General features: G+C 45.2%; 1 protein-coding gene across 2 annotated transcripts; it reads right to left on the reverse strand.

Moving 5' to 3' along the window:
• Positions 1-475: 475 nt before the first annotated feature.
• LOC121046592 lies at positions 476-13,591 on the reverse strand. 2 transcript variants are annotated; one of them, XR_005798233.1, is made up of 6 exons: positions 12,960-13,591; positions 12,662-12,745; positions 10,605-12,255; positions 3,135-3,318; positions 1,706-1,747; positions 476-1,015 (listed from the first exon to the last, which is right to left on the reverse strand). XR_005798233.1 is itself a non-coding variant. In XM_040500995.1 (3 exons), the coding sequence occupies exons 1-3, from the start codon at positions 13,008-13,010 to the stop codon at positions 11,965-11,967; spliced, it is 426 nt and encodes a 141-aa protein (XP_040356929.1). In that variant the 5' UTR covers positions 13,011-13,591; the 3' UTR covers positions 11,781-11,964. The 2 variants fall into 2 exon arrangements, 1 of the variants encoding a protein (XP_040356929.1); XM_040500995.1 differs by lacking the exons at positions 476-1,015; positions 1,706-1,747; positions 3,135-3,318 and having other exon boundaries at positions 11,781-12,255.
• Between the last annotated feature and the right edge of the window lie 12,063 nt (positions 13,592-25,654).

The following is a 25,654-nucleotide window of genomic DNA, read 5'->3' on the forward strand; positions in this document are numbered from 1 at the left end:
AAAGTAGCATTTCGCCATACTTTTAGTATACTTCTAAGCATACCTGTAAGAGGCATTTTAGTATACTTCTTACGCACTTCAAAAGTAACATTTCGCTATACTTTTAGGATACTTCTAAGCATGCCTGTAAGAGGCATTTTAGTACACTTCTTACGCACTTCAGAAGTAACATTTCGCCATCCTTTTAGGATACTTCTTCTAGTACACTTCTGAGCAGAATTTTAGAATGCTTTTATGCAGGCCTTTAGTACTATAAATTGTACCCCGGATTAAATTTGGAAGCAGGCTTTCAAATATAATCGGGGGTACACTTAATAGAACTTTTAAAGCATTTCACCAATTTATTCCTGACCAATTCCAGATAAGAAAAGTAGAAAATTATATTGATTTAGCAATTGCAGTGGTTTGCAGTTATCGAAACTGAAATGCATTATGTTACAGGCTTTAATGTAGACGAGTTCAAAGTGATGACAAATTAAAGTAAGAACTTTTTATTAAACAAATATTTTTTTCAATATAATGAACACATGTTGCCTAAAACAAACACTTACGATGGAACAAAAAACGTAATACTTTTAGTGGCTTACAAATATCACAGATGCACTTAAAGCTTTATAAACAAGCTCTTATTAGAAGAAAAAAATAATTACAAACTATCATGATGAAGAAAAACGAGCAAAAATAGTATTGCACCTGTTAATATAAAACCTACAATATTTATCATCTACCATGACTGAAGTAACATCACCTACATGACTGAAGTAAAATGAATGAAAAAAGTTAATGCACTTGTTAAATAAAATCTAAATTAATCGCTAATCAGATTTAAGAGAAAAAAAAAGCCAATGCGCAGAATAAATGAAAATGAAAGCTAATTTTTTTTTTTTTTCATTCTGCAGTTTTCTTTTGTGTGTTGGAGGCTTTGTTTTGAGTGTAGGAAGCATTGCTGCACTTCCTTTACAGGTATTCTTTCACGGACTTCCGAGTTTCTCCAGGGAATTGGCAGTAACAAAAGCTGAAAAGAGAAGACAATAGACAATTAAGGAACTTAAGACTCCATATTTACTTAATAGTACTTAAAATTATACTTCAGGTCCACATAATTTTAGAAAATTTCACAAAAAGAAACCAACAACAAAAAGTTAATCATCTAAATATATTGAGCACGGGGACCAATGACTATGTTTATTGGCAACTGTGAAATATTGCTGCTGTGAAATAATGTAAAACAAGGCATTTCGTCAATTTGCAATGCATTAAAGGGATCATGAAACAAGTTTACTGTGGAAACAGTCTGGAGCTCGTTACTTTTATTTCTTTTACCTTATCACAAGTACGAGAAAACACACCGTGATCCCTCAAAATGTCGCGAGTGCACTGCGCAATCAGAAAGGAAAAAAGGGTCCATTTTTCATCATGCAGCTTATGGTGGCCACAGGAACTACTGGCTTGGCGCCAATAGTGGTTGAGTTTGCGGGTTGAGCAGGTATCTGCCCAATTTGAAGCTAAGGTTTTTATAAAAGTTGTCATTCACTCATTTGGCCCCCAATTCATGTCACACGCACGTGACCTGGAAAGGACTCTAAAGGTTGAGGGGCCCCCCAAGCTTAAGTCTATTTTTTTTAAAATAAAACTAGTGCACCTTGGAAAAAATTGTTTTCTGATCTTTACTGCACATGCGATGGTGAGATACTGCCACACTTACTTGGCCGAAGTCTGAGGACTATTTCATAACCCCTTTAAAAGCCTGCAAACATAACATTCTTTGTGACAGGGACTCTCAAACTTTCTGACATCAGCGAACAAAAATTTACTAATGTTATTGTTAGCCGAGGAGCCCCTTCCACTCTAGGCATTGTTGCAATTGAGTGTATGACAATGGTATAGGAACGATTGAGGAAGTTCAGGTGCTGAAAGAACCCTCAGTATACTGTACTAGGAACCCTGTTCGAGAACCAGTGCCTCAGGATATTTGGCTAGAAAGTCAGAGATAGCGTAGCTAGACAATAATTTTAAACACACAGATGACCACATTTTTTAAATTTTGATTCTGACATCTATTTTATATTATAATTCAGGGTTTACTGATATAAAACCAACTGAGGCCATACTGTACCAAACAATTACTTTAAAAACAACTGAACAAGCTGAAAGTTTTTGAAAGATTCAGCAGCCTAAAGCTGGGGTAAACAGTCAGCTATCTTCAGAAAATTGTACACAAAAGTAAACAATACTGAAGTTTCGTTAAGTTTAATCGCTGATATAAATCGACGATCAAAATTAAGCAGAAGGAACATCAGAGTGAATTATAATCTAGGCAAAAATTAAAGTATGCTAGAACTGGGGCACATTATTGCAAACCAGAGGTGTAGCGCAAGACGTAATGACACAAAAAGACAAATACCTCCCCCAACATAAGCCAAAAAGAAACAACCATCCATGAGTACCGAGACACAAGTCCAATGGTGACCAGACAAAAGCTCACCGGACAGAAGCTCACCCGTTTTTTTCTTAGACCCACACAATAGCTCACCCCCTTTTTTTTGGCTACCCGGTGAGTCACGAGCTGGGCCAAAGTGCGGACGCAATGGACATTGCACTATTTTTAGAAGTGGTACCCCATCTCATGCAACGGTGTCGACAGGTAAGCCATAACAGGCACAGAAGCAACGATTTGGGACAAAAATTTAGGTCACCAAAGTGAGTGGAGCTGAAGCTGATAAGATCAATCTGGGTTAACTCAAGGTATGCCACAACCGTCTGGAAAATATTTGCAAGGGGCTCCAGGTACACCAAGATCTACCAAGACTGCTGGAAACGGCCTGTACGGGACTGCATTTCCTTCTAACCAATCGAAAAACTTGTTTCCAGTCTAATCAACAAACCATGTGCCTATCAGATTTAATTCATTGTTGTGTTTTAGTGTCGCACGCATGCACCTAAGTTGTCTGCACTCGTGTTAAGACCAACATGAAATTTTCACGTGGTGAGCTTTTGACCGGTGAGCTTCTGTCTGGTGAGCTTTTGTCCAAGATTTAAGTCCAATATATGTCAAGAGTAAACTTAGTATTTGTTCCTGTTAAGTTTGATTGCAATAGTGCCTTGCCATTTCCTCTTTATGGCAATTTACTCACCTATCAAGTCCTTAACTCCCTTCTTAGGAAGCTTTCCCTTCATTGCCGACCCCGTAAGGCAGCAGTTTGTCAGGGCCTCAGTTTCAAATACCATGACCGCGAGTTCCTGAACGTAAATGGATGGCTGCTTCGTGTCGACATGCTTCAACTGCGCTTCAGGAAGCGCAATGTCTCCAAAGGTTATCTGAAACATAAAAATAGAACCAAATACGGTCATTACATCCATATGAATGCCTTTTAGATGAGCGCATGTGCACGAATGGCCGTGACATGCTGGTGGTAAGGAAGTGTTTGATGAAGAGAGCTAGCTAATAGTAAAGAGGGTAATAAGGCTAGTTTGAACATTTACTATATAAAGTCCACTGGTCAGGCTAGTCACCATCACATTGGCGCAAAGCATTTTTGTTTAATAGGGCGATTGATGCCTCACTCACACGCTTTTTTCCTTTTTCCCAAATTTCATATGCTTCATGCAGTTCTCTGCTTGTTCTGTCATTGTATTTGCGAGAATCTTAACATAATGCAATACCGGGGAACAGAGGCATCTGCTGCAGTGAATGGCGAGGTGGCCAGACAGGCTGGCTGGCGTGGCAGCCACATGCTCACGGGCAGGGTCATTCCCACATCTGGCCCATATACACTGCCCCTCACAATATTGGTATCTGATACACAACGCCCAAAACACACCCAGCAATTTTATCCTTGTGTTTTATGCTGCAAGGCTAAGACGGCGGGGCTTGGGCCTGTTGATTCTGTGGCAGAGCCAAGCCATCCTATTGTGTGCCGAAGACATCACAGTAGTGCGGTACCGCTGACCGACTTCCTTGAATTGTGTGACACTGAGTGTACATACCTGCCAACCTGTGGAATTTCAAATTCATAAAAGTCGCGCGGCTGCGGCCGGGGGGGGGGGGGGGGGGGGGGGGGGGGGGGGTTACGCGAAGCGATGTGCAGCTTAATGTCAGCCTGGCCAGCGTGCGAAACGCTTACATCACACGTGTACGTGCTACACAATCCAAACTTCTCTTGCTTTTTGGGCGGCATGAAGCACGGAAATTTCGACGTGTAGGACTTCAGGAACACCTGAAAGTACCTCTTTTGAGGTTTCGAGTTCGGCATTGCGCCGCGAAGCCACAGTGACAAGAAGAATGCTACAGTTACACGCGCAACAAACACAGACGCCATACTTTTTGCCTCGAAACTGGCCGAAACAACGAGGCCCCAGCAACGTCTGAACACGCCGAACCAACTTGCACCTCTGCACCGCCGAACACACGAACAAAGGCTTTGAGCTTTGGATTGGTTTTCGATTCGTGGCCACCGGATAGACGGATAGTAAAAACCACGACGCTGCTGTGGACGGTACCTATCGCCCTCTTGTGGCAATACAAGATACCACCAACAACGGAGTTACAAAAACAACAACAAAAAAATAAAAAAAAAATTTTTTGTAAGATTTGAAGCAAGATTCGTAAAATCGTAAAATTAGTCCCAATTTGTACATTTTACGAAAAATTCGGAAGAGTTGGCAGGTATGAGTGTAAGTATGGTACCACATCTGGTCTCACATTTCGTTTATTTCATTTCATTTATTGTTCTCTCAGGGCCCGAAGGCATTACAGAGAGGAGTGGGTTTTTTTAACGGAAACATATGAGTATAACGATACATAAGGCAAGACATAAAACAAAGTTATTGAACATCAAAAAGCTTAGTAATGGCAATTTTAAAATCAGTAGCATCAGTTATCGAGACTATGGGTGCAGGAAGGCGATTCCAATCTATTGAGGTCTGAGGGAGAAAAGAGGAATTGAAAGATGAGGTGTTACACTCGGGGACGCCCACTTTTAGATGGTGATTAGTTCGTAGCGAAATGTAAGATGGTTCTAAGAATAATGTTTGACGAAGTGTTGGATTAGAGTGAAAAATCTTCTGAAAAAGACAAAGCCGGGATATTTTCCTGCGAAGCCTCTCACGAGCAGGCTTGTTTATGCCTCAACTTTATTTAACAAGCTTTTGGCGACCTGAATTATACACATCTGCAGGTAGCTTGCTTCTGGATAAACAAACCCACTCGTGAGAGGTCCAATGTAAGACCAGCTGTGATACCATACCCTCAGTTTCACACAATTAAGGAAAGTCGGTCAGCGCCACCGCATTCCCGTGGTGTCCTTGGCATCCAATAAGATGGCTCGGCTCTGCCACAGAATCAACATCATAGAGCAGCCGTCTGAGCCTTGCAGCATAAAACACAATAATAAATTTGTGGATGCATGAATGAACGTGCCCATGAGCACGTGGCTGCCACGTGAGCTAGCCTGTCTGGCCACCTCGCCATTCACTGCAGCAAATGCCCCTGTTCCTTGGTGTTGCACGATGTTAAGATTCTTGGCAGATACAATGCCAAAACAAGCAGAGAACTGCATGAGGAATATGATATTTAGGAAAAAGGAAAAGAGTGTGTAAGTGGGGCATCAATTGCACTATTAAACAAAAATGCTTCGCGCGAAGTGATGATCACTAGGCTGGCCGAAGAGGCCTACATAGTAAATTGTCTTTCCAAATAAACAACAGTTGCGAGTGTGCCAAGGCTAATAGTAATCAATATTATTGATTATTATTAGCTATATTCCTAACAGCCATGCAAGTGTCCCTTTAAGAGAACATGCACATGGACTGTAGTAAGTGCCTCCAACTATAATTACGCTTCACTCTGTGATTGCAGCCTCCGGAAGTTCTGAATTGGCAATCTTGCAGCATGCAGCAGTCGACTGGGGAAGTGTTATCGAAGCTGAAGAAAACATCCGCTGTCGAGCACATTCCAGGCTTGATCTGCGTCGTTTATTAAAGCAGTTTTCTGATTGTTTTTTTTTATTTTGAAAATGCTAGTCCTTAAAGGCAACGCCCAGAAATTTTTAAGAAACTTCTACACATTATGCGATCGAGAATGAAATGTGTCCCACAGTGGATACAGTAAAACCCCAATTATGCGTCCCCGGTTTACGCACAACTGGACGAGTCAGCAGAAACTCACTGATTTCTTTTGAAGTTCCAATGTGATAATAAAGATTGATTGGCACCTCTATTACACAATTTCTAGGTTACATTCATAGTTGCATGAGGGTTCTAGCTTCTTCAGATTCCAGCAGATTATCAGCTTAAAGGCTTAAAGGCTGTTTGGAAGTTCTGCATGTCTTTGACCCGTAACTGTTGTTTTTTGGATTATCCAATGTTGTCGCGCAGTCTCCTGAAAGTCACATAATCGAGGCACCACTATATCCTCCAGCTTTGAAAACGCCTCAACCGATTGAATGCTCCGCGCCCTCCAGTGGCTGAATGAGAACTTCCGCTGGCCGCATTCGTGGAGTGTGGCAGCATCACTCGGAAAATCATCGAAGATAGTGGTGAACCTAATACACTATTTCCATCCAGTTCCCAGAATTTAGAAGGCGTGCGTAGAGGCAATGAGGGATATATCTGTTGCAAAAATTGTTCCCTGGGTTCTAACTGAATTATATTTAGGTTATGAAAATGATCAGCAGAAAGCAGTCCTGACATTGTTGGGATGGCCTAAGCCTGCATAAACAGACACCCCATATACAGCATCTAATTAAAAAAAAGAACCTTTTAAAAAAGAGGACGGGTCTGCTGAAACCTTGCAAACCACGAACAAAGCAAATCGCTGAGATTTAAGGACACGACAGAAACAGAGACAACACAAAACAATTCAGAAATGAAACCAACAATACGGTTAGCACTGTTTGAAGAACCATTACGTTTCTATGCCTCAACATTGCTAAGCTTCTTCCATAGATTCCAATGCTTACCTCTTCGCACATTCTGGTGGAATGTGGAAACTTAGGCCTCACATTAAAAGGTCAGTAAGTATAGCTATGGTTCTAATAGTTGAACCTCTCTAAAAGGCACATTTATTTGCTAGAACATATGGTTCGTTCACACTTTTAAGAAGCAGTCTTGCTGCCGACCGAACTTTGTCACCAAAAAAAGACCGAACTGTTCAGGCTTAGCAGAATGGACAATTGGGCGAGTTTACGGTAGAGATCATTATAACTTACAGTGCGACTAGGACAAAGAGAGACAGAGGAGAAAACACAGGCCAAGCGCTTAACGAGCAACTGATTCGATTGAAAAGGAAATACATATTATGATGCTGCTGCTCGTCCAGGCATGCCCCTCCGTGGTCCTGGCGCTTTTTCTTTCACTTAACACGATACCAGCCGAATTATCCGAGAGACAAAAAGCCGATCTCGCTCTTCATCAAAGTCACTGTGGGCTGGCTCACACACAAGGATCCGTTTTGTGTTATGTAGTACGTCTGCATCATTTCTCGGGGTAGTTTCTGGTTGTGTCGGAACATCACTGTCGTGTTGTTCAAAAGGGGTTGGCATCCGCAATCCCGGCAATGCATTGTGAGATGTGTGTGAGCGGTTCCTTTCATAGAACTGTGGTGTTTTCGTAGTCTTATGTTGAGGCAACTCCCAGTTTGTCCTATGTAGGCACGCCCGCAGGAAAACGGGATCTTGTAGACCACACCTTTTATGCAGGCGACAAACTGCATTCCGTGTTTGATGCTGCAGCGGCTGTGAGATGTAGGATCGTCATTTCTCGCACGTTTGTTGACTGTGGAGCACACAGATCTAAGCTTGTGGCGGGCGGAAAAAACAACATTCACATTGTATCTCGTGGCAGCTTTCTTGAGTCCGTGGGAAAGACGGTGGATGTACGGTATGACTGAAGTTTTCCTTTTCTCTTTCTGCTCGAGGTCACATTGCTCGATCTCTGGATCTGTTTTAAGGTATTTCATGATTTTTTCGCAAGCTGAAGTAATGACCGAATTAGGATACCCCGAATCTTTGAACCGTTGAATTTGGGACATGAAGCTGGAACTCAATTAGTGGATGCATGTGCTTGTTAAATCTGTCCTCAGACAGGAAAATGCGATGCCTTGTGTGACGAGTTTGGAGTGGGCTGAAGTCCACATTCATCGGATGGCAGGACAAGGTGTACCTACAGAAGTCCGGAGTATGCATAGGGTCGAGGGTAGCCTCTGTGCTCAGTAACGTCTTCCTAGGCAAGATCCATCGGGATCTGGAACCTTGCTTGGAGAAAAACACCAAAAAAGTGTTTAGGTACGTAGACGATTATTTGGTCTTCGTTGAGAGGGCTAATTTCCATCAGAAGCTTGACGATGTGCTGAAGATCTGCACGAAAAAAAGGCAAGGACTTCGATTCACCTATGAAGCCCCAAAAAAGAACCTTATTGAGTTCCTGGATCTCCGCATCAAAGAGGGGGATGATCATGTTTGCTGGTGTTACAGTCCCAGAACAGCAAAGGCTCTTCTAAACTTTCAGTCAGCCCACTCTAAACTCGTCAAACAAGGCATCGCATTTCCCTGTCTGAGGACAGCTTTAACAAGCACATGCATCCACAAATTGAGTTCCCACTTCATTTCCAAAATTCAACGGCTCAAGGATTTGGGGTATCTTAATTCGGTCATTACTTCAACTTGCGAAAAAATCGTGAAATACCTTAAAACAGATCCAGAGATCGAGCAATGTGACCTCGAGCAGAAAGAGAAAAGGAAAACTTCAGTCATACCATACATCCACCGCCTTTCCCACGGACTCAAGAAAGCTGCCTCGAGATACAATGTGAATGTTGATTTTTCCGCCTGTCACAATCTCGGCTCTGTGTGCTCCGCAGTCAACAAACGTGAGAGAAATGACGATCCGACATCTCAGCCGCAGCAGCATCAAACACGGAATGCAGTTTGTCGCCTGCATAAAAGGTGTGGTCTATAAGATCCCGTTTTCCTGCGGGCGTGCCTACATAGGACAAACTGGGCGTTGCCTCAAGATAAGACTACAAGAACACCACAGTTCTACAAAAGGAACCGCTCACACACATCTCGCGATGCATTGCCGGGATTGCGGATGCCAACCCTTTTTTAACAACACGACAGTGATGTTCCGACACAACCAAAAACTACCCCGAGAAATGATGGAGACATACTACATAACACAAAACGGATCTCTGTGTGTGAGCCAGCCCACGGTGACTTTGATGAAGAGCGAGATCGGCTTTTCGGATCTCCGATAACTCGGCTGGTATCGTGTTGAGTAAAAGAAGAAGCGCCAGGGCCACGGAGGGGCATGCCTGCCTGAGCAGCAGCAGCATCATATGTATTTTCTTTTCAATAGAATCAGTTGCCAGTTCAGCGCTTGTCCTGTGTTTTCTCCTCTGTCTGTCTTTGTCCTAGTCGCACTGTAAGTTATAATGTTGAGGCTTACTACTCCCTGCCGTTCCCATATGATGTATCTGGGAAATCAGTTTCCTTAGTACAACCCTGCCGTGCCAGTGTGCGTCGGCGGAGGAAGTTAGGAGGTCAACTTTTGACAAACACCATGCATTACTTTGAGTAGGTTACCTATGCTCATTGCTCAGTGACAACCAAGAAATATGTGAGCACCGAACGAAAGCTGTCCACAGCACGGGGTCTGATTTTCGTCTTGGCGAGAGTGAAGGAGCTAAAAGACTGTTTGCAAATATGTTGCCTGTCAGTGCGAGAAAAAGAAGAGTTTGGGAAGTCAACGCACTGGATTTTCTGTGACCAAAAGGGGGACCGAGCAGAGCACAGATTTAAGATTAATAATTAGTGAAGCATCATCAATCAGGTGCGACTCGTGTTCTCACCGAATGGGCAGTCAAGGCTGACATGACACTCGTGTTAAATCCGCGCTTCACACTGACTCCTTTTAGGTAACATGGAAAATCGGTGCTAAAACCTCAAGCTCGTCTAAATTGTGTTGGTTTCGCCTGCCATGAAGTGTCAATCACCGACGAAAACAGAACAAAAAAGACATTGATGTATCGTCTGCTAAACGAGATTTAAAATGATTTGAGAACGTCTGCTATATCACAAAGGATGCAATAGACCTTTTTTAAAAGCTGCATCTACCTACCCTGGCACCAAAAGGCAGTGTGCTGTCGCAAACCAACTGTAGCTGAGGACAGAAAAGTCCGAGCAAGACAAGGAAGGCAAGCGGCAAGGCCATTGCAAGCTGAGGAGGCATGTGACAGAGCCTTGCACGAGACATCCTCGCGCCGCCGAAATTCATTTTCTTGCTGCACATAAGCTGACATTCCCTGGTGTGACATATGGCAATAGAATTCCTGCCTTTTGTTCTAATTAAAAAGTTTTCTCCAGCAAAACAGAAAAAAAAAGATCAAAAAGGTCTTTGATCGATCCGCTTGCCACAGGATATTCCACAGAGTTCTGACACCCAGCGTCAAAAGTCTGCGATTGTGGTTCGAGCATCAAAATAATCTGATCAAATTTTGACGCCCAGCGTCAAAATTTCGTGTGAATGAGCCATTACGGTTAGGAAAAAGACAAGATAAAAGATTCACACCTTTAACTGCGATGTGAAGAAAAAAAATTGTTACATACCATATTCTACACAATATCCTCTTGAACCACAGGGCCTGCCACTCCACGAGTCTCCATAGCCGCAACAAGGGGTGGCACACCTGCCGGTAGGAAGCATCAAATTATAAGAAAATTACTGGTTCAACAGTCAACACTGAAATCACAGGCGCTTTGAAGTTACACACATGTGACACCTGGTTTAACATTAAGGAAAATTAAAAGTGCACACGATTAAAGCAAACACTGCACCAAACTTGCTCCTAGACTTCAAACTTTTAATATGAATGGTGGGAAAGCATGAAGCTGTGAAATCCAAGCCTGAAATCCCATGCTGGACATGTGTATACTCACCATAAAGAAACTATTTGTGAAATTATCCGAGCCCTTTAACTTGCACTAGAAATATTGCTCTCCCTTCAGACTGCTTCGCCACCCCAATACCCCTCAAATCTCATTCCCTGATCTTAGTCAGCTCAGTTCAGTGGCTGTCACTTTTATTTTCAAAATTTCTCTCCTAGTGCACATTCAGTATTTTTGTGCATATTTCACTCCTTTCGACACGGGCACTCACTGTCAACACGCCGCTTCACAAACCGCTCCCAAATCGAGTAAGAATGCTGCTGCCACTCTATATCATACTATGAGTGGCGCCATTTCACCTATGTACAGCTGCAACTTTAAAGAGAAATGCACAAGTTATTCCTGTAAGGAGAACAGCAAATTGAGGCATGAAAATTGACACTGTGTGTAAACATAGAGACAGTCAAACTCCAAACCCAAGCAGGGTCAGCTCTCGCATCACGATTCAGTGCTTTACCATCACAGATATTGCCTACCCTGATTTTGAAAAAGTCTCTCCTGTATCAGCATTCAGTTTAACGAAAAAAACTTACAGAATCACAAAGAATGGTAGCAGCAGTAGTACTCATTTTGGGATATGAAGAAGCTTGTTGACCATTTAACGCAGGGAATTAAAGCAAAGTGTAGATAAGAAAAATGTTTTACTATGGGCGCCGCCATCTTGCTTACTGGGGGGTACTTAGGTACACTGTGGGCCGCGCCATAATCTGACTACGTCTTCTTCTCAAGGCATCGTAATTAGGTTATGGCGCAGCTCACGCGCTCTCCAGCTAGGAAGATGGCGGCGCCCAGGGGACGTACCTGCAAATGTGTATATGTAATCGATCACTAAAGTTATTTTTGGTGCAAATGAACTTCTAAGCAAAAAATCTTTTAGGTTGCAAATTTGCGACATCGAGCAGTTAGGCCTGGACAAATAGGTTATACTGTTTCACCTTACATCCGGATGCAGAGGACGCTACGTTACAACCTCGACCTCCTGTGCTCTGGCCTCGGCCGCCCTAGCCTCAGCGTCCCCCAGTCAGGTCGGTCCTGGTCTCAACCTGCTCCATGCTGGCTTCAGCCTCGGTGGCCCTGCCCTGGCTTCGGCCTCGTTGGCCCAGGCTTTGACCTTATTAGCCCTGGCTTCGGCCCCGGTCTGAGGCTCACTGGCCCTGGTCTCGACATTGTTGGCCCAGGTCTCGCCCTCCTTTATCCGGGCCTCCTTGGACCTAGCAGAGGCCTCTTCAGCAGAGGCCAGGGCAGGTACAGCGAAGACAGGTCCTCGAGCTTGTGATGCAACGTCCTCAGGATCCCCAGAAGATGCACGGAGCTATAAACAGAAAATATAAGCAGTAATGATAGATTATCAGAGTTGTACAACAAAGTATAACATTGGAAGTCCTAAGCAACTGCTTCCCAGAAGTGACCTCTGACTGACCCGCAAAGCTGCATTCCCGTTGCCACCAACTTTTTCTAATGCTGAGGAAAATAACATCATATGTCATCTGCCCTCACAGTGCAAAGGTTACTGAAACAGTATATCTAGTCTCCAATTACTTCAGCATTCTGAACAGCTTGCAGTTTGCATGAATGAATAATTGATAAGTACGCTTGAAAAAGCAATAATGACATTGATTAAAATATATCTAACCAAGCACCAAAATGGCAACATTATATAAATCTGATGCGCTCTCCATAAAGCTAATACTTTCTAACAAAAATGTTGTTATACATACCCTGTGACCTTTCAGCTCCTGGCGAAGCTTTTTGAGAAGCTTGTCCTCCACAGTGTCTTTTTTTTTTCTTGTGGGCTGCTTGTTCTGCAACGAGTGATTTCAAGAAAAAAAGATCAGCAAGTTTTTGCAAAATTTCGAAAGACGTTGCGAACGTCGCTGTTGAAGCCGCAGGATCACAGCGTGGTTCATGTTCCGAAGTTCCGCGATTATAAGCTGCGCCATTGTAAACTCATTTCCTTGACGTCACACTTCGAGCAGAAGAAGCTCTTGTCGAAAAAATAATCAGCGACGGACTCACCCGGTCTGTGTCCGCCGGAGCATCATCTCGTAGAGTGCGAATCGTCATCATCGGGGAACACCATCTGCAGTTCTTCAGCCCATTTCGACCAAGTTTCCAGTCGCTGGATGCCACTCAAGCCGTCCCGCTCACCTTCGATGAAGCAACAGCGAGCGTTATTTCATCGCTCCACCCGGACTGCGTTGCGCCGCCACCGTGTTGATATGCGCCTCCCAGTACCGCGCACTTCATGGCGCTCGCTGCCGACGACGAGTCAGAGAAGGCGGGAATGGACGCCGTCAAGTCTGGCATCGCGGTCACCGATGCGAAGCCCGGTTGCGACGCCAGGGTCCGTACGAGCTCACGGTCCGCGGCCATGGCTGTGCTTTCTCGTCGAGTCAACGGGAACACTGAACGGCCTCTCGTCGGTGGCGGAAACAATGGACGCGCACCACCGCCCGCGAAGAAGACTCACGTTCGTCGGCGTGAACGTGGCTGTCGCAGCCACCACTGTTCTGGGGAGGCTCAGCGGTAATCCCACTTCGGAATGCTAAAGTTTTCGAAGTAACATCATCGAACGTTCATAAAAAAAACTGGTTTATTTAAAGACAACAAAACTGACGGCTGAACAATCCGGCACCATCTGGATGATTGTATGGGTATGGATACTACTGCGGCACCTTGCAACGCACTTTGTAACGGGCGGTAGCTTGCGCCACCTAGCTTAAGTCTAAAAAGCGACGTATTTGCAAACGTGGTCGGTCACGCTCGCGACTGATAGAAATACCAAGAACTCAAACGCGTCACGACAGCAACAGACCCCATATCATTCGAATTTTAACACTGCAATGAAACCACGCGGAGCTCTCAGACGCAGACACGATGAAGCTTGTTTTTTCTGCGTCGACGAAACTCAGGAGCATCGATTTCGCGACCCGGTGCACCACTACACAAACTGCACTGCTTTATAATCCGACTGAGAACTATCGACGACAGAAGATTGCTCGTCGATGTTGGTGGGGCAAATAACACGTAGCACTGATGATTAAACGATGGAATCACAGACGTAGTCGGTCATGCTCGCATATTTGTTGATTGTCACCAAGCAATCACTTTCTTTGTACGCGGTGTTCGGATTCATCCGCCAAGCGCCTGACTTTTGCGGGTTGCGATGTGATATCAGCCTCCCGAAGCTGGTGGATCAAACGGTAATAGCGTATCTCACTCGCTGTTGCAGGCTGCTCACCGCGTCCGTGTAACCAGAACGAACTGGAAACGACAACAACTACGCTGAGACTGCAGCGGCTACCTTTCATATTCCTGAAGATATCAACTAAACGTACCTTTCACAGTTTTTCTTGCGCTCTTGTGAGGGGTAACCACTGCGTCAACGCAACTATTGTTGTCGTTTCCAGGCGGCTCATTTCTTGATCGCCACGCCGGGAAGCTACGCGTCCACAGCGTGTGCGCAACTTATAATGGTCACTACACTCATTCTGGGACGGTGCAATCGCAGACGTAGTCGGTCACGCCTGCCACCGGAACGCTGAGAACTTGATCAGGGGGCTCACGTACAGCACTGAAACGCCACAGCGCTCGAAACAACGCGAGCTGCTGACGCCATTTCATGACACAGACACAGCGACGAAGCACAATGTTGTCCTCATTTCATGGTGAGCGCAGCTAAGCATACTCGGTGCATGCTCTGATTATCCTTTCAGCGCACTTCCATAGTAAACTTTTCGTTCACTAAAAGAAACCTTAGAGAGGCAACTGATAAGTCACTGCACGAATACTTACAAGATCCTTCCAGCTTACTTCCATAACGTTCTTCTAGTGCACTAAAAGATACCCAGGACAGGCTACTAGTAAGACGCTTCGCATGAACTTAGAAGCTACTTAGGTCTTAGCTAGTTTACTAAAAGTATACTATTACAGTACTTACTTCAAGCATACTAAGAAAGGACACTAATAGTACAAGCCTACTTCTGGCTAGCATCCTTTAAGGACAATTTTAGTATACTTCTTGAGAATGAGTATCTTAAAAGACCGTAAAGTATACTTAAAGTAACCTAGTTTTCGCTAAGGGACTGGCCGCACACCACCACCACACCACCACACCGCGAAAAAGGCGAGCACGCTACGCCACCGACACCGTGGCCGCCGAAGAGGGGCCTTATACCTTAGCTTCCTTCGCGGCGGCGCGGAACTAACTACTCCTGGTTCGAGGCTATAGTTCCGAACACGATTTGTTCGCTCGCTACCCGCGGGAGGAGCGGCCAGAGGCATCACCCAAATCTGTTTCTTCCACCGTGGGCTAGAGATATAACTCTACGAAAAAGATGGCCTCCCGTGACCCCATTTACGGAGCGGGCAAACACGATCCAGCAAATAGTCATAAAGATCAGTTGCATATATATTCGTACGCGAGTTCCCGTGACGTCCGTGCTTCGAATGCCGTATAGCAATGAGTTCAGAGAGAAAACTTGGCACGCGGCATTCTAACCACAGATATTGCGGCGACTCGTGTTTGCAGACTGACGTTTGTACGATCATAGCCTCCTCTATACTCGCAAAGCCTGGCAGTTCGATGACAGAGCCATAGTTGCCCAGTTGCAGATTTGGAGCGCGAGGATCTGGTAGCACAGATCAATTCTCGGGGAGTATGATATTCAGCGTAGAGCGTTTTCCGCGGCGAGGACCCTAAACACGGTTTTCAAATTCGAGGAGAAAAGCAGCGGTAGCCCGAGGAACGCGAGAAGCACGTCTGGACATTCCATCGCTCGGAACAAGTATGTTTCGGCGTCTCGCCGCAGCGGAGGGCTCGTTACATGACACACTTCCTTTGTTGTAATTTCGAGTGGCCATTAGTTGTCTCCAATACGAGCAATGAACCGCCATACGATACGCATTCACTCCAGCATAACTTAGGGTAGGAAGGTTTAGCGATCAGTTCCTATAATATCAACCCTAACAAAACGAGGAAGTGTAATTTAACAAATAAGTGATACTACAACGCTTTTGCGCAGTAAAAAAAAAATATATCTAGGTGTGCACAGCAATTTCGTTCAATTCTGTCTGCATCGTTGAATACGGTATCCACATAAAATAACTAATGGCGTTAAAGTTAGTGAACTATTTATCTGGGCACCATTGATTGACCAATTGGAGACAAAAAGAGGGTTGGAGAAACCGTCCGTGGTATTTTTGCATAAACTATGCTGACGAAGCATGAAGATTGCAGTAATTAATTATTACCACTTTTCTTGTAGTCACGATTATGGGAAAGTAGCATAAACAATCTACCGATCAAATTACCAAAAGGCAATCACAACTGGAAAGTAAAGGAACCACGGCGCGAGGAGCGTTAGTGTATGGAAGTTGCACAGTCCTACACGAATCAGAAACAGCTTCCAGCGTACTTGAAGCTTGCTCGGTATTGACGACCAATTTGTTTGTAAAATACGTACACGTGAAAAAATTAACGGAAATAGTTTTTATATGACTATGTTCAGAACTTCATCTTACTGCAAAGAGTGAAAAAAAAAAAAACACTGAATTATGCAAGGCGGTTACATCAGGATAGGTTAACGCGCTGAAGAAATAAAACAATAAAGATTTATTTCAATTGCATACTTTTACCGGCGACCGCTGATCTCAATGGACAGTAGCTTCTTATTTTACAAGGTCGAATTGGCGTGGTTCCTTTGGTGCTGAGTTTACTATATTTAGAAACATTATCATTCCGCTTAGAAACTTAATATAATTGTAGAATTACCCGAGACTGCGGTGACGACAGAAAAACGACAGGAAGAAGGAAAAAAGATTCAAGACTTGATACTTCTTTCCTTCTTCCGGTATTTTTTTGACGTTATTGCAGTCTCATGTAATTATACAATTATGAACTTACACCAGCTCACTTGTGCCTTTACATTTTGTTCGTTATACCTTACAGGGTTCTTTTAAATAAGTGCAAATATTGGTTCCTGCTAGATCAAATGTAAAAAAATAAGCGGCTTTGTCGCATTTCTGACGCCTGGCGAAACATTTTTCCAAACTTCCCAATGTAATACATTTTCAGTTTTAGTACAGGTAACCCAAAACGACAGAGATTTATTCTAAAATTGACCACACGTAGGCGATACACCTGTTTTTAGTAAAAATTTGTTTATATTAAGTTGCGCAAAAGGAGGTTTAGCATCCGCCAGATTTAATAACGACATTACTTCAGTGAACATTGAGTGAAAAATATTGCATGTGAATATTAGTATGCAGATTAGGAACTCTAATTAGCATCTTCTGAACAAACAAAAAAACGACTTTTTTATAGCGGAAAAACATTGCTGCAACTTTTGCTGAGATAAACTATATTTGAAATGTAATTTAACGGCATTCACATGTATACTCTTTTGAAATGGTAGCTAATTCAGAAAAGAATTAGTACCTTGCAAGAATATTTATTACGAATACGCATCATTTTTATATTATAACAGAACTGCTCGATGCATACTTTTTTTTTTTTTTTTTTACTAACGACTGGATTTTCTTGATCTTGATTTGGAAACGTCTTTCTGCAATGGTAAATTTGTCTTGATCCTACCCCGACGTCAAACTTGATTCTGGTAAACTCGTACCTACGCCACACCTTGCAACTTGGTTTATAAAATGTGGGCACAAAACTCGAGCACCTTTGCACTTCAGGTGTCAAGTGTTTCTAAACGTTAGAACTTCCCATGACTGATAAGAGCTTTTTGGTACCTGCAATGCAAATTTAGAGGATACATATAACAAAATAATATGCTTAGAGAAATCTGGCTCCTAGATTGGTAGGATTGTTGCTTTCAGAATTAGAACCGCATGTAAGAACCGCGAAATTAGTAATAAAAAAAAATTCAACAATACAATACAATCTTTAAATGAATGAATGAAGTGCGTTTTATTCGCAGTTTTACCTTTTCAAGGCGAAGATAAAATATATGTGCTATCGATTTTTTTAATTAAAAGACGCAGTTACAAAACGAAAACGCTTGGACGAGTCAGGAAGTCTATATATTGAGACGAATGCCATTGATGACGAAACGAAGAAACAAACAGAAACCAAACGTTTAATGTGGCGAACTCGTGCCAAGAAAACAAAGCAAGAGGATGAAGGAGGGTAACAGTACAGCGTCCCGGGCGTCGAGTGTCTACGTGAACGCAGAGTCGAGCGCTGGCGAGAGACTGATTGCGTACGGAGCGGCGACGCTTCTTTTGCGCCTTCCATAAGAGCCTAAAACAATTTACCTCGTTCGGTCCGGAAGTATACATTCTAAACATGAACCGGCTACACGGCTCTCCAACATTATAGAATCCTCTACTTAAACAAAGAAATAAAAATTACAAGATCCTTTGGTAGATACTTAGGGAATGCGTTAACATGACCCTTGGAAACGCCGCATCCGTCGCCCTTTGGGAATCGCTAACACTGATTCCTTCCCCTTTCTCTTTTGGCTTTCTAGTTTGTTTCCTCTATTTTTCTGCCTTTTTTGTCCTCGTTACGGGATCAGTATTAAAGTTTTCTAACAGGGGACCTATACGGCGTTTCCGAGGGATCATGCTAACGGATTCCCTAAGACTTGACCAATCGATCTTCCTGTCATCGCTTACCCCTTTTCCGTACTCTGCCTGTCAGAGCACGTCGACGCCCTTAGGTACGGTCATCCATACCACTCGTCGAAATAACCACATTCATAGTACTCGTGGAAGGAACCCCATCCATATCAATCATGAAGGGAACCGCATCCATCGTTTTCACTAAACACACACATCACAGCCCACGAACTGCTACTACGGAGACCCAGAGCGAAGAACAACCGGCGACTGCAGAGCAGCAACTGAGCACGTCCCAAATCTACCCCTACTGAAAACAAAAAAACAAAAAAAAAAAAACACATTTTGCGTTTGTATGAAAGTAAACGGGTTCATACCGGTAACACTTTAGCCATACCGGTCACCCGTTTGTCAAACGGGTCGGCAGTATGGCTCAAAGCGGACAGCCGCATCAGCCTTAACGGTCACCTATTTGGGAAAACCAGTCACGCTATTGGACAAACGCGTCACTCGTATAGGCAAATAGGTCACTCGTTTGGGCAAACTTGTCGCACGTTTGTTCAAACGTGTGACCATGTTGAAGAAACGGGTGACCGGTGATTGGCAAACTGCACCGATTTAATTGAACGGCTCTCTGGATCCCGTTTGCTACTGAAAATATAGAGCGGCGGCATGGGTACGCTTGTTTCAGCAGTGGCAGCCAATCTATCTGAAAGGCCGGGAGTGCCGGTTCATCTATTACAAATCTTTCCCGTAATGCAAGCAGTTTTATTTATATTTCAATTGCGCTGTTGTTTGCTTATACTGCAAATGCAATAAACTAAAATAATTTTATTTTTTGTAAACGCGCGCGCGTGACGATTGCAAGACGATATTTTTGACAGCACATTTAAAAGCTTGATGTTCTTTGTCATCTCTATTTACCTATTCCGGTCATATCTCTCTTGCAGAAGACGCGACCGCGTAATACCCCTGCCAGACGGGCTAGTTTAGTGTCACTACAAGTGAGTGCACTTTGCCCTTAGTGTCATTTCTGTAGTGTGCCACACGCCTCCTTCCTGAGGAACACAATTGGCTTGCAGTGAGTTTGACGAACTCACTTCGCTCGATCGAGTGCGCGTCACCAATAGGTGTTTTTTAACAGTAAAACACAACAACACAGAAACCAAAAGCGTGGCGTAAGTTTTGTTTTATAAAGAAAAAGAAATTCGTGAAAGAGACGACATGTAGAAAAGTGGCATTACAAAAAAATAGTGGGGTGGACTTGGAGTTTAGGCTGATCTGAATCAAGATTAGCGCAGCGGTGAACTGATAAAAAACGACGACAAAGTCAGTCATTCATTAGCAGAGAATGAAAGAGCCTACTTTTGTTTCAGCGTGTAACTATTCGAGACAACACGATAATTATGATCTGATTAGGCAGTGTCAGGGCCTCCTCGTAGACTTCTGTGGAACGAAGCGGAATGCCAAAGTTGGATAGGCTTCGTTCTTTACCTTGGCTTGCGATGATCGGTCAGAATAATCCAATTGGCGTAAAAATCGTTCATTAATGTAACGTTGTTTTAGAGCACAGCTCCTAGGCACCCGTTTCTGAGTTTAGCGGCGTCGGCGTAACCTCGCGTTGCATTAAGGGCTGTTTGCCAAAATGACGTCACACATGACGTCACGTCTGTCGTCACGTGTGACGTCACGAGGGCAAAAGTTTTCCCGCTAAATTCTGCGGTAAATTTTTTGCTAAGTTTGGCGGAAAAGTTTTCCGCTAAATTTAGAGGAAAAATTTTCCCGCGCGACGTCACGTGACGTCACAATTAAAATTTCAGATGACGTGTCATGTTACGTCACACGTCAACTCAGCGGGAAAATTTTCCGGCGAAATTTAACGGGAAATTTAGCGAAATTATTACGCTAAGTGGGATGGGAACAGGAGAGGAGGATGGAAGGGTACGGAGGGGGAGCAGCTGGCATACCCTCCCCTTCGTACCCTTCCTCCCTCGTCCTCAAGAGCTGCGCTCCAATTCGGCATTACAAAGAATTGTAAACGGCTAACTTTTTTAACGTGTCTGTATTAAGGGGTGTCAGTGGCCGAGAGGGCTAGCGCCCAGCAGATCGGAGTACGTGAAGAGAAAGCTCGCGCTGGAGAACCCAGTGATCCTGAGCTCAATGCCCAGCCTGCCCGAAGAACACACTTCCAAGGCAGTGAGTTCGGGGAGCACTGTACGCTCGCTCCGGTGGACCGAGTGTGTAATCTCGATAGCAGTGTTCAAAGAGTAAAAATAATTGAAGAAATTAACGCTGTGTAAAATTAGTATTATTTCGATAAAAGCAATATTAGATGCGTACTTGTTTTCTGTTGGCAGGAAAGTAGTGCATTGTAGAAAAACAAGCGGTTAGTCTAGTTTCCAGCCTTGGTCCCTGCGCGACGGCCAGCGACGGCCAGGAGGCACCTGCAAGACGCCACCAGGAATCTGAAGGTGGCAGGAACCTTGCTTGAAATGGAAGTCGCCCAAATGGGGCAAGGTGTCTTCGAACCACCGTTCGTTCCTCTGGAAGGTCCACCGTTCTCGACTGATCACGGGTAGGTTGTCGGTCATGAGAGCGGCTATGGTGAAGGCTCTGGCCTGCAGCTGCTGATCGATGTCACTTGAAATTCTTGCCTGTGCGTCGGCATCCAGGTCCAGCTGCCTCTCATCTGAAAGGCGTCGGGCTCTCACGGAGAAAAGTGCTCCAACCACGCGTTTCCACTGTCGAACATCGCGGATATCGCCCTCCAGCTCGTCCTCCACACACCCCATGATGTTTCGTTGTGGCGAGCGGCGAGTGGCCGAGTGGGCTCGCGCACACTAGCTCGGAGCACGCGGAGTGAAAGCTCGAGCTGCAGAGCCCAGGAATCCTGGGTTCAATCCCTACTTCTGCTCGTTTCGATCTATACTTCGTTTCACCTTATGTTGTACCGCAGACAAAGCTAGAAGCGCGAGCTCATAGCGTTGGGAGCAGTTTCCAACGCACGAGAGCTTGTGCCGCCTTGATGTGCCCTAGAGCAAGGAGCTCGCGCGTGTAGCCTTTTCTGCGGTACATCATAAGGTGAAACAGAGTATAGATGAGCATCGTACCGGCGTGCGGACGTGTATCACTGGCGTGTAATGGCTGATCGTAATAATCAAATTGGATTTAAATTCGGATTAAAGCTCTTGACTTAGCGCAACAATGTGTGGTAACGTCTTTCTAATAAGACGACAAAGTTATTTATGAAAAAATGCGTATGCACTGTAATATTTTGCGTGCCCATTACTTACCCATCGTTATTGCCATCATTTTGGAGTGACACTAAGTTTTCCCGTGTAGCACCAGCACACTTGGAGTGTGTTTCGACGGGTTGAAGTGCACTCGCTTGTAGTGACACTAAACTAGCCCGTCTGACAGGGGTATTAAAGAGTATACTTGTAGACTCCGTTTCACTTCGGGTCAAGACGCAGCGAGTGTGGCGCGTGAACACGTGACTGCGAAAACATCGAGCATTGCGAGAGCACGAGCGCCGTTGCAGCAGTCAAACTACGAGCTCGCGCTGAGTACTTTCTTCGCTCGGGCCAACGAATTAGAGGGGCTTAAGACCGGTTCAGACACTTGCGTTTGAGTGCGGTTGACTGCGTTGTGCCGACATCCAAAAGCGAGTCACCGACGCATCTGTGCTACGTATGAAGCTTGGATTCCGATTCAAGAAATCATATTGGCACGCGATATCAGCAGCAGGGATGTCTTGGTTTCTCGCAGCCGCAACGCAGTCAAACGCAGTCAAACGCAACTGTCTCAACCGGGCTTTAGAGTGATAAACCGGGGTTCCGGTCTGCAGTCGAAAGTGACCCACTACGGGCCGCAGCCACTGTACGCAAAAGTAACTACTAGTCACGTGATCAAAACAAGTATGTGACGTGACAGAAAAGGTGGAAGCGGCTGCCCGCAACTGGGCCGGACATCGGCCGCAACTTGTCGGATGCGTTGTTCGTTGTCGTTGCTCTGAGCGAGTTGATTTCAGATGCGGGTGCCATTACGTGAAGCTGGTCGAGAGCGCGGAAGTATAACGTGGAAATACGAAGGAACGGTATGCATCTCGCTGGTGATTGACGGCGATATTGCTCATATTGCTAGGGAAGAGACGATCGGCCCTGCGTTGCTCGCACCTCGGATTGATTCGGATATTGCAAGGACAAATTTCAACGAGACGTTTTTGTACTCTCGTTGACCATCGAAACCTTCGAGGTCTGTAGTGAAGCATGTGAAATGTATTTGAATGCACAGTTTAGCTACGGAAATTGCGTGAGTCGTGCTTGACAGTGTGTAATCGTGGTTCCGCTTTGTTCAAATGACTGAAGGCTCACTTTGGTTGTGCGGCGCACTGGTAGTACCCGTGTCAAGCTAGATGATGCTGTGCGGTTTCCTAAATTGTTCCGGCGGAGGCGTGCACTTTCATGGAGCACAGGTGTGCGGCGCACCGAAGAGCTGTTTTCAAGCTGGTAGTTCTTGTGCCGTACTAGGTGATGCTGTACTGCCTCCTAAATTGTCCGGGCGTAAACGTTTACTTTCACGGGGCGCAGGTGTTGCAGTTGGTATTGAATCCACTGGTCTGCCGCACGTTTCGTCGACATATACGTTTTATCAACACTCGTTACGTTAATCGCAGGCTGTATGAACATTTCATCGCGCGTGTATCACTGGGTCACGTATTACCTACCCAGCCCACCCGATCACGCTGCGACCGCCTGTAGCGGCTTATTTCCAGAAAAATGATCCCACGTACATTTCAGTTCAGCTCATCCACGGGAGCCGTCAAAACCTCGAACGAGTTGACGTATTCGGACAAAATGCCGCTAAAGCGTTGCGAGTTTTTTACTGGTCAGGATAGACACTCTTGTGTCAGTTTTGTTATATTGTCACGGATGCTTAGTCTAGTCATTGTATCAATTCTTACTAGTCCGGAAAATTCCAGGCCATGCTCGGCTATCATCGTATGTTCTGGTGGAGGTGCTTGATATTTTACCTTTAGCCTTTCACTTTGTGTCCACCCTGGCAGCCCCTCAGCCGAGTTGCCCGATAAGAAGACAAGGGTGGCGGGCTGTCCCACGCCTTAAATCCCGGCGAGCAGTGAACCAAGTCCTATCTTGAGCCCGGAAGAAAACCCTCAAGACGAACGGTTACCACAAGAACGAACCTCGGAAATACACCATGAAGAACCTGAAATCCGAGCCAGTCGCTGCTACCAGCAAGAACAACTGTAGTTCGCTCTCCTGCCAAAAAAACCGAAGCGGACTAAGGCAACGATGACAAATTCCTGGCAGCAAACCGGGTCCGCCTCCACCAGTGTTTGCATCACGACCTACTGGTTTGCATGCCCGTCGCACCTCGCACCCCGACGCCCTTTCATAGCAAGGTGTATAAACTCGTCAAGGACTGGATTGAACAATATGACCGTGCCGCCCGCCACAATGGGTGGACAGACGACCAGCACCTGCAGAACCTAGGCTTGTCGTGAAAGAAACTGCCAGGCACGTGTTCGAAAACTACGAATCCTTTTCAGCGACGTGGGAAATTTGCAGGATCGAGCTGAAGTGCACGTTCGTGCGGCAGCATCGACGAGAGAGAACCAAATGCCTAATTCGGTCTAGGACACGACCTCAACGAGAGCATCCTTGCCTTCGTGGAGGACATTTTGCACCTGATCAAGCGCCCGCGCCAACCCTCATGCTACAAAATACATCAAACTGAGAATCCTCATGTCCCTCATTTAAGGGACAACAACTTCGGCAGCCTTGTCTGCAACCCTCCGACAACAGGCGAAGGTTTCATCACCGAAACTTTCAACATTGAACGTGCACTATATGCCCAAGCCCGTCACTATTAACAACTTTCCAGCGTCTCGACACTAGAGTCGTCCAGCTGCAACTTCGAGGCCAGCCTCCCAGGCGTCTGCGACATCATACAGGATGTTGTCCAGTAGGAGGTCAGGTAGATACTTCCTGTCACCAGTCGCCCGGTTTTTATTGGGATTGCCGAGATCGTTCGGGAAGAAGTTAAGAGGCATTTCAACTGGAGACATCAGAGAGCGAAGCGGCATCTGACGAACTGAATGTGACTTACTCCGCAATGGCACAACGACCGCCACCAGCTGCCCATTAGTATGCCAATTCAACGGGACAGCCCAAGGCCGGAGTAATCCTGACTTTGGAAGAACCAGTGTAGCTCCGAATTGAACAAAATACACCGAGGAAGACGGAAGTGTTGCGAACGGCCGACCGATGACCACTCTGCTACCACTACGTGAGGCCGACCATGTCTACCGGGGGTGTCCGTACCATCGAATGGGTCTGCGAGGGTTAATGACGAACGACCCTTGACCACGTATCGAGGAGTGACGGTCGGACATTAAGGATTATCTTCGGCAACCTCTTTCCCTGTTGCCGACGCTACCCCGAAGCTCCCGATTCCTATCACCTTGACAGGAGGGAAACCTGACACAGGCTTCTACACTAAGCACGACAAAGCAGGTGAGCGACAATGCAATGACAGTTGTGTGGATTAGAAGCCAGCCCTGCATATTCAGTGCATCAGATGTCAGTGGCGGCACACGACGCAGGATTACAAGACGGGATCAGTGAGTAAAAATCGCCACTCGACCAAACTGAACACCGACATGCCAGGATCGTCATCCAACAACAAGGAGCACCGGTACTATGACTGACCGCCTGACACGAGACTGTCGGAGAAAGAACGCTTTAAGTAGCCGTTTGATAAGAATCAATAATTATGTAATCAAGTGGAAATAAACATATATGATATACTAACCAAGAAGGCCTTATATTCAGATTCCAGCCTTTACGCCTCCAGAGCCTACACACCAAGAATTCTGTTCACTGCATGCGGGTGGAGCTTCTGAAGACACTCGCATCTCAGACCACCCAATATTAATCAATGGGACAAACCAGGCTGGCAGACTTGCTGCCTGGGGCTGCACTTTGTCCACCTCACCTGAACACTTTGTGCATCCGAAGACAGACTCCAGTGATGTGAAAATGTTATTTAGTCATTTATTCCCTTCGAGGACCACTGTAGGCAGTGCAGAGATAATATTTAAAACT

This window comes from Ixodes scapularis, unplaced genomic scaffold, assembly GCF_016920785.2.
Source record: "Ixodes scapularis isolate PalLabHiFi unplaced genomic scaffold, ASM1692078v2 PGA_scaffold0__279_contigs__length_252992795, whole genome shotgun sequence".
NCBI lineage: Eukaryota > Metazoa > Arthropoda > Arachnida > Ixodida > Ixodidae > Ixodes > Ixodes scapularis.

Bases quoted from the DNA above. Each gene is read 5' to 3' on its own strand.
- LOC121046592 (XM_040500995.1), bottom strand. From the start codon at position 13,010: ATGATGACGATTCGCACTCTACGAGATGATGCTCCGGCGGACACAGAC. The intron at 12,746-12,959 runs GTGAGTCCGTCG...CACTCGTTGCAG, and splicing joins CTCCGGCGGACACAGACCGG to AACAAGCAGCCCACAAGAAA. The intron at 12,256-12,661 runs GTATGTATAACA...TTCTGTTTATAG, and splicing joins AGGAGCTGAAAGGTCACAGG to CTCCGTGCATCTTCTGGGGA.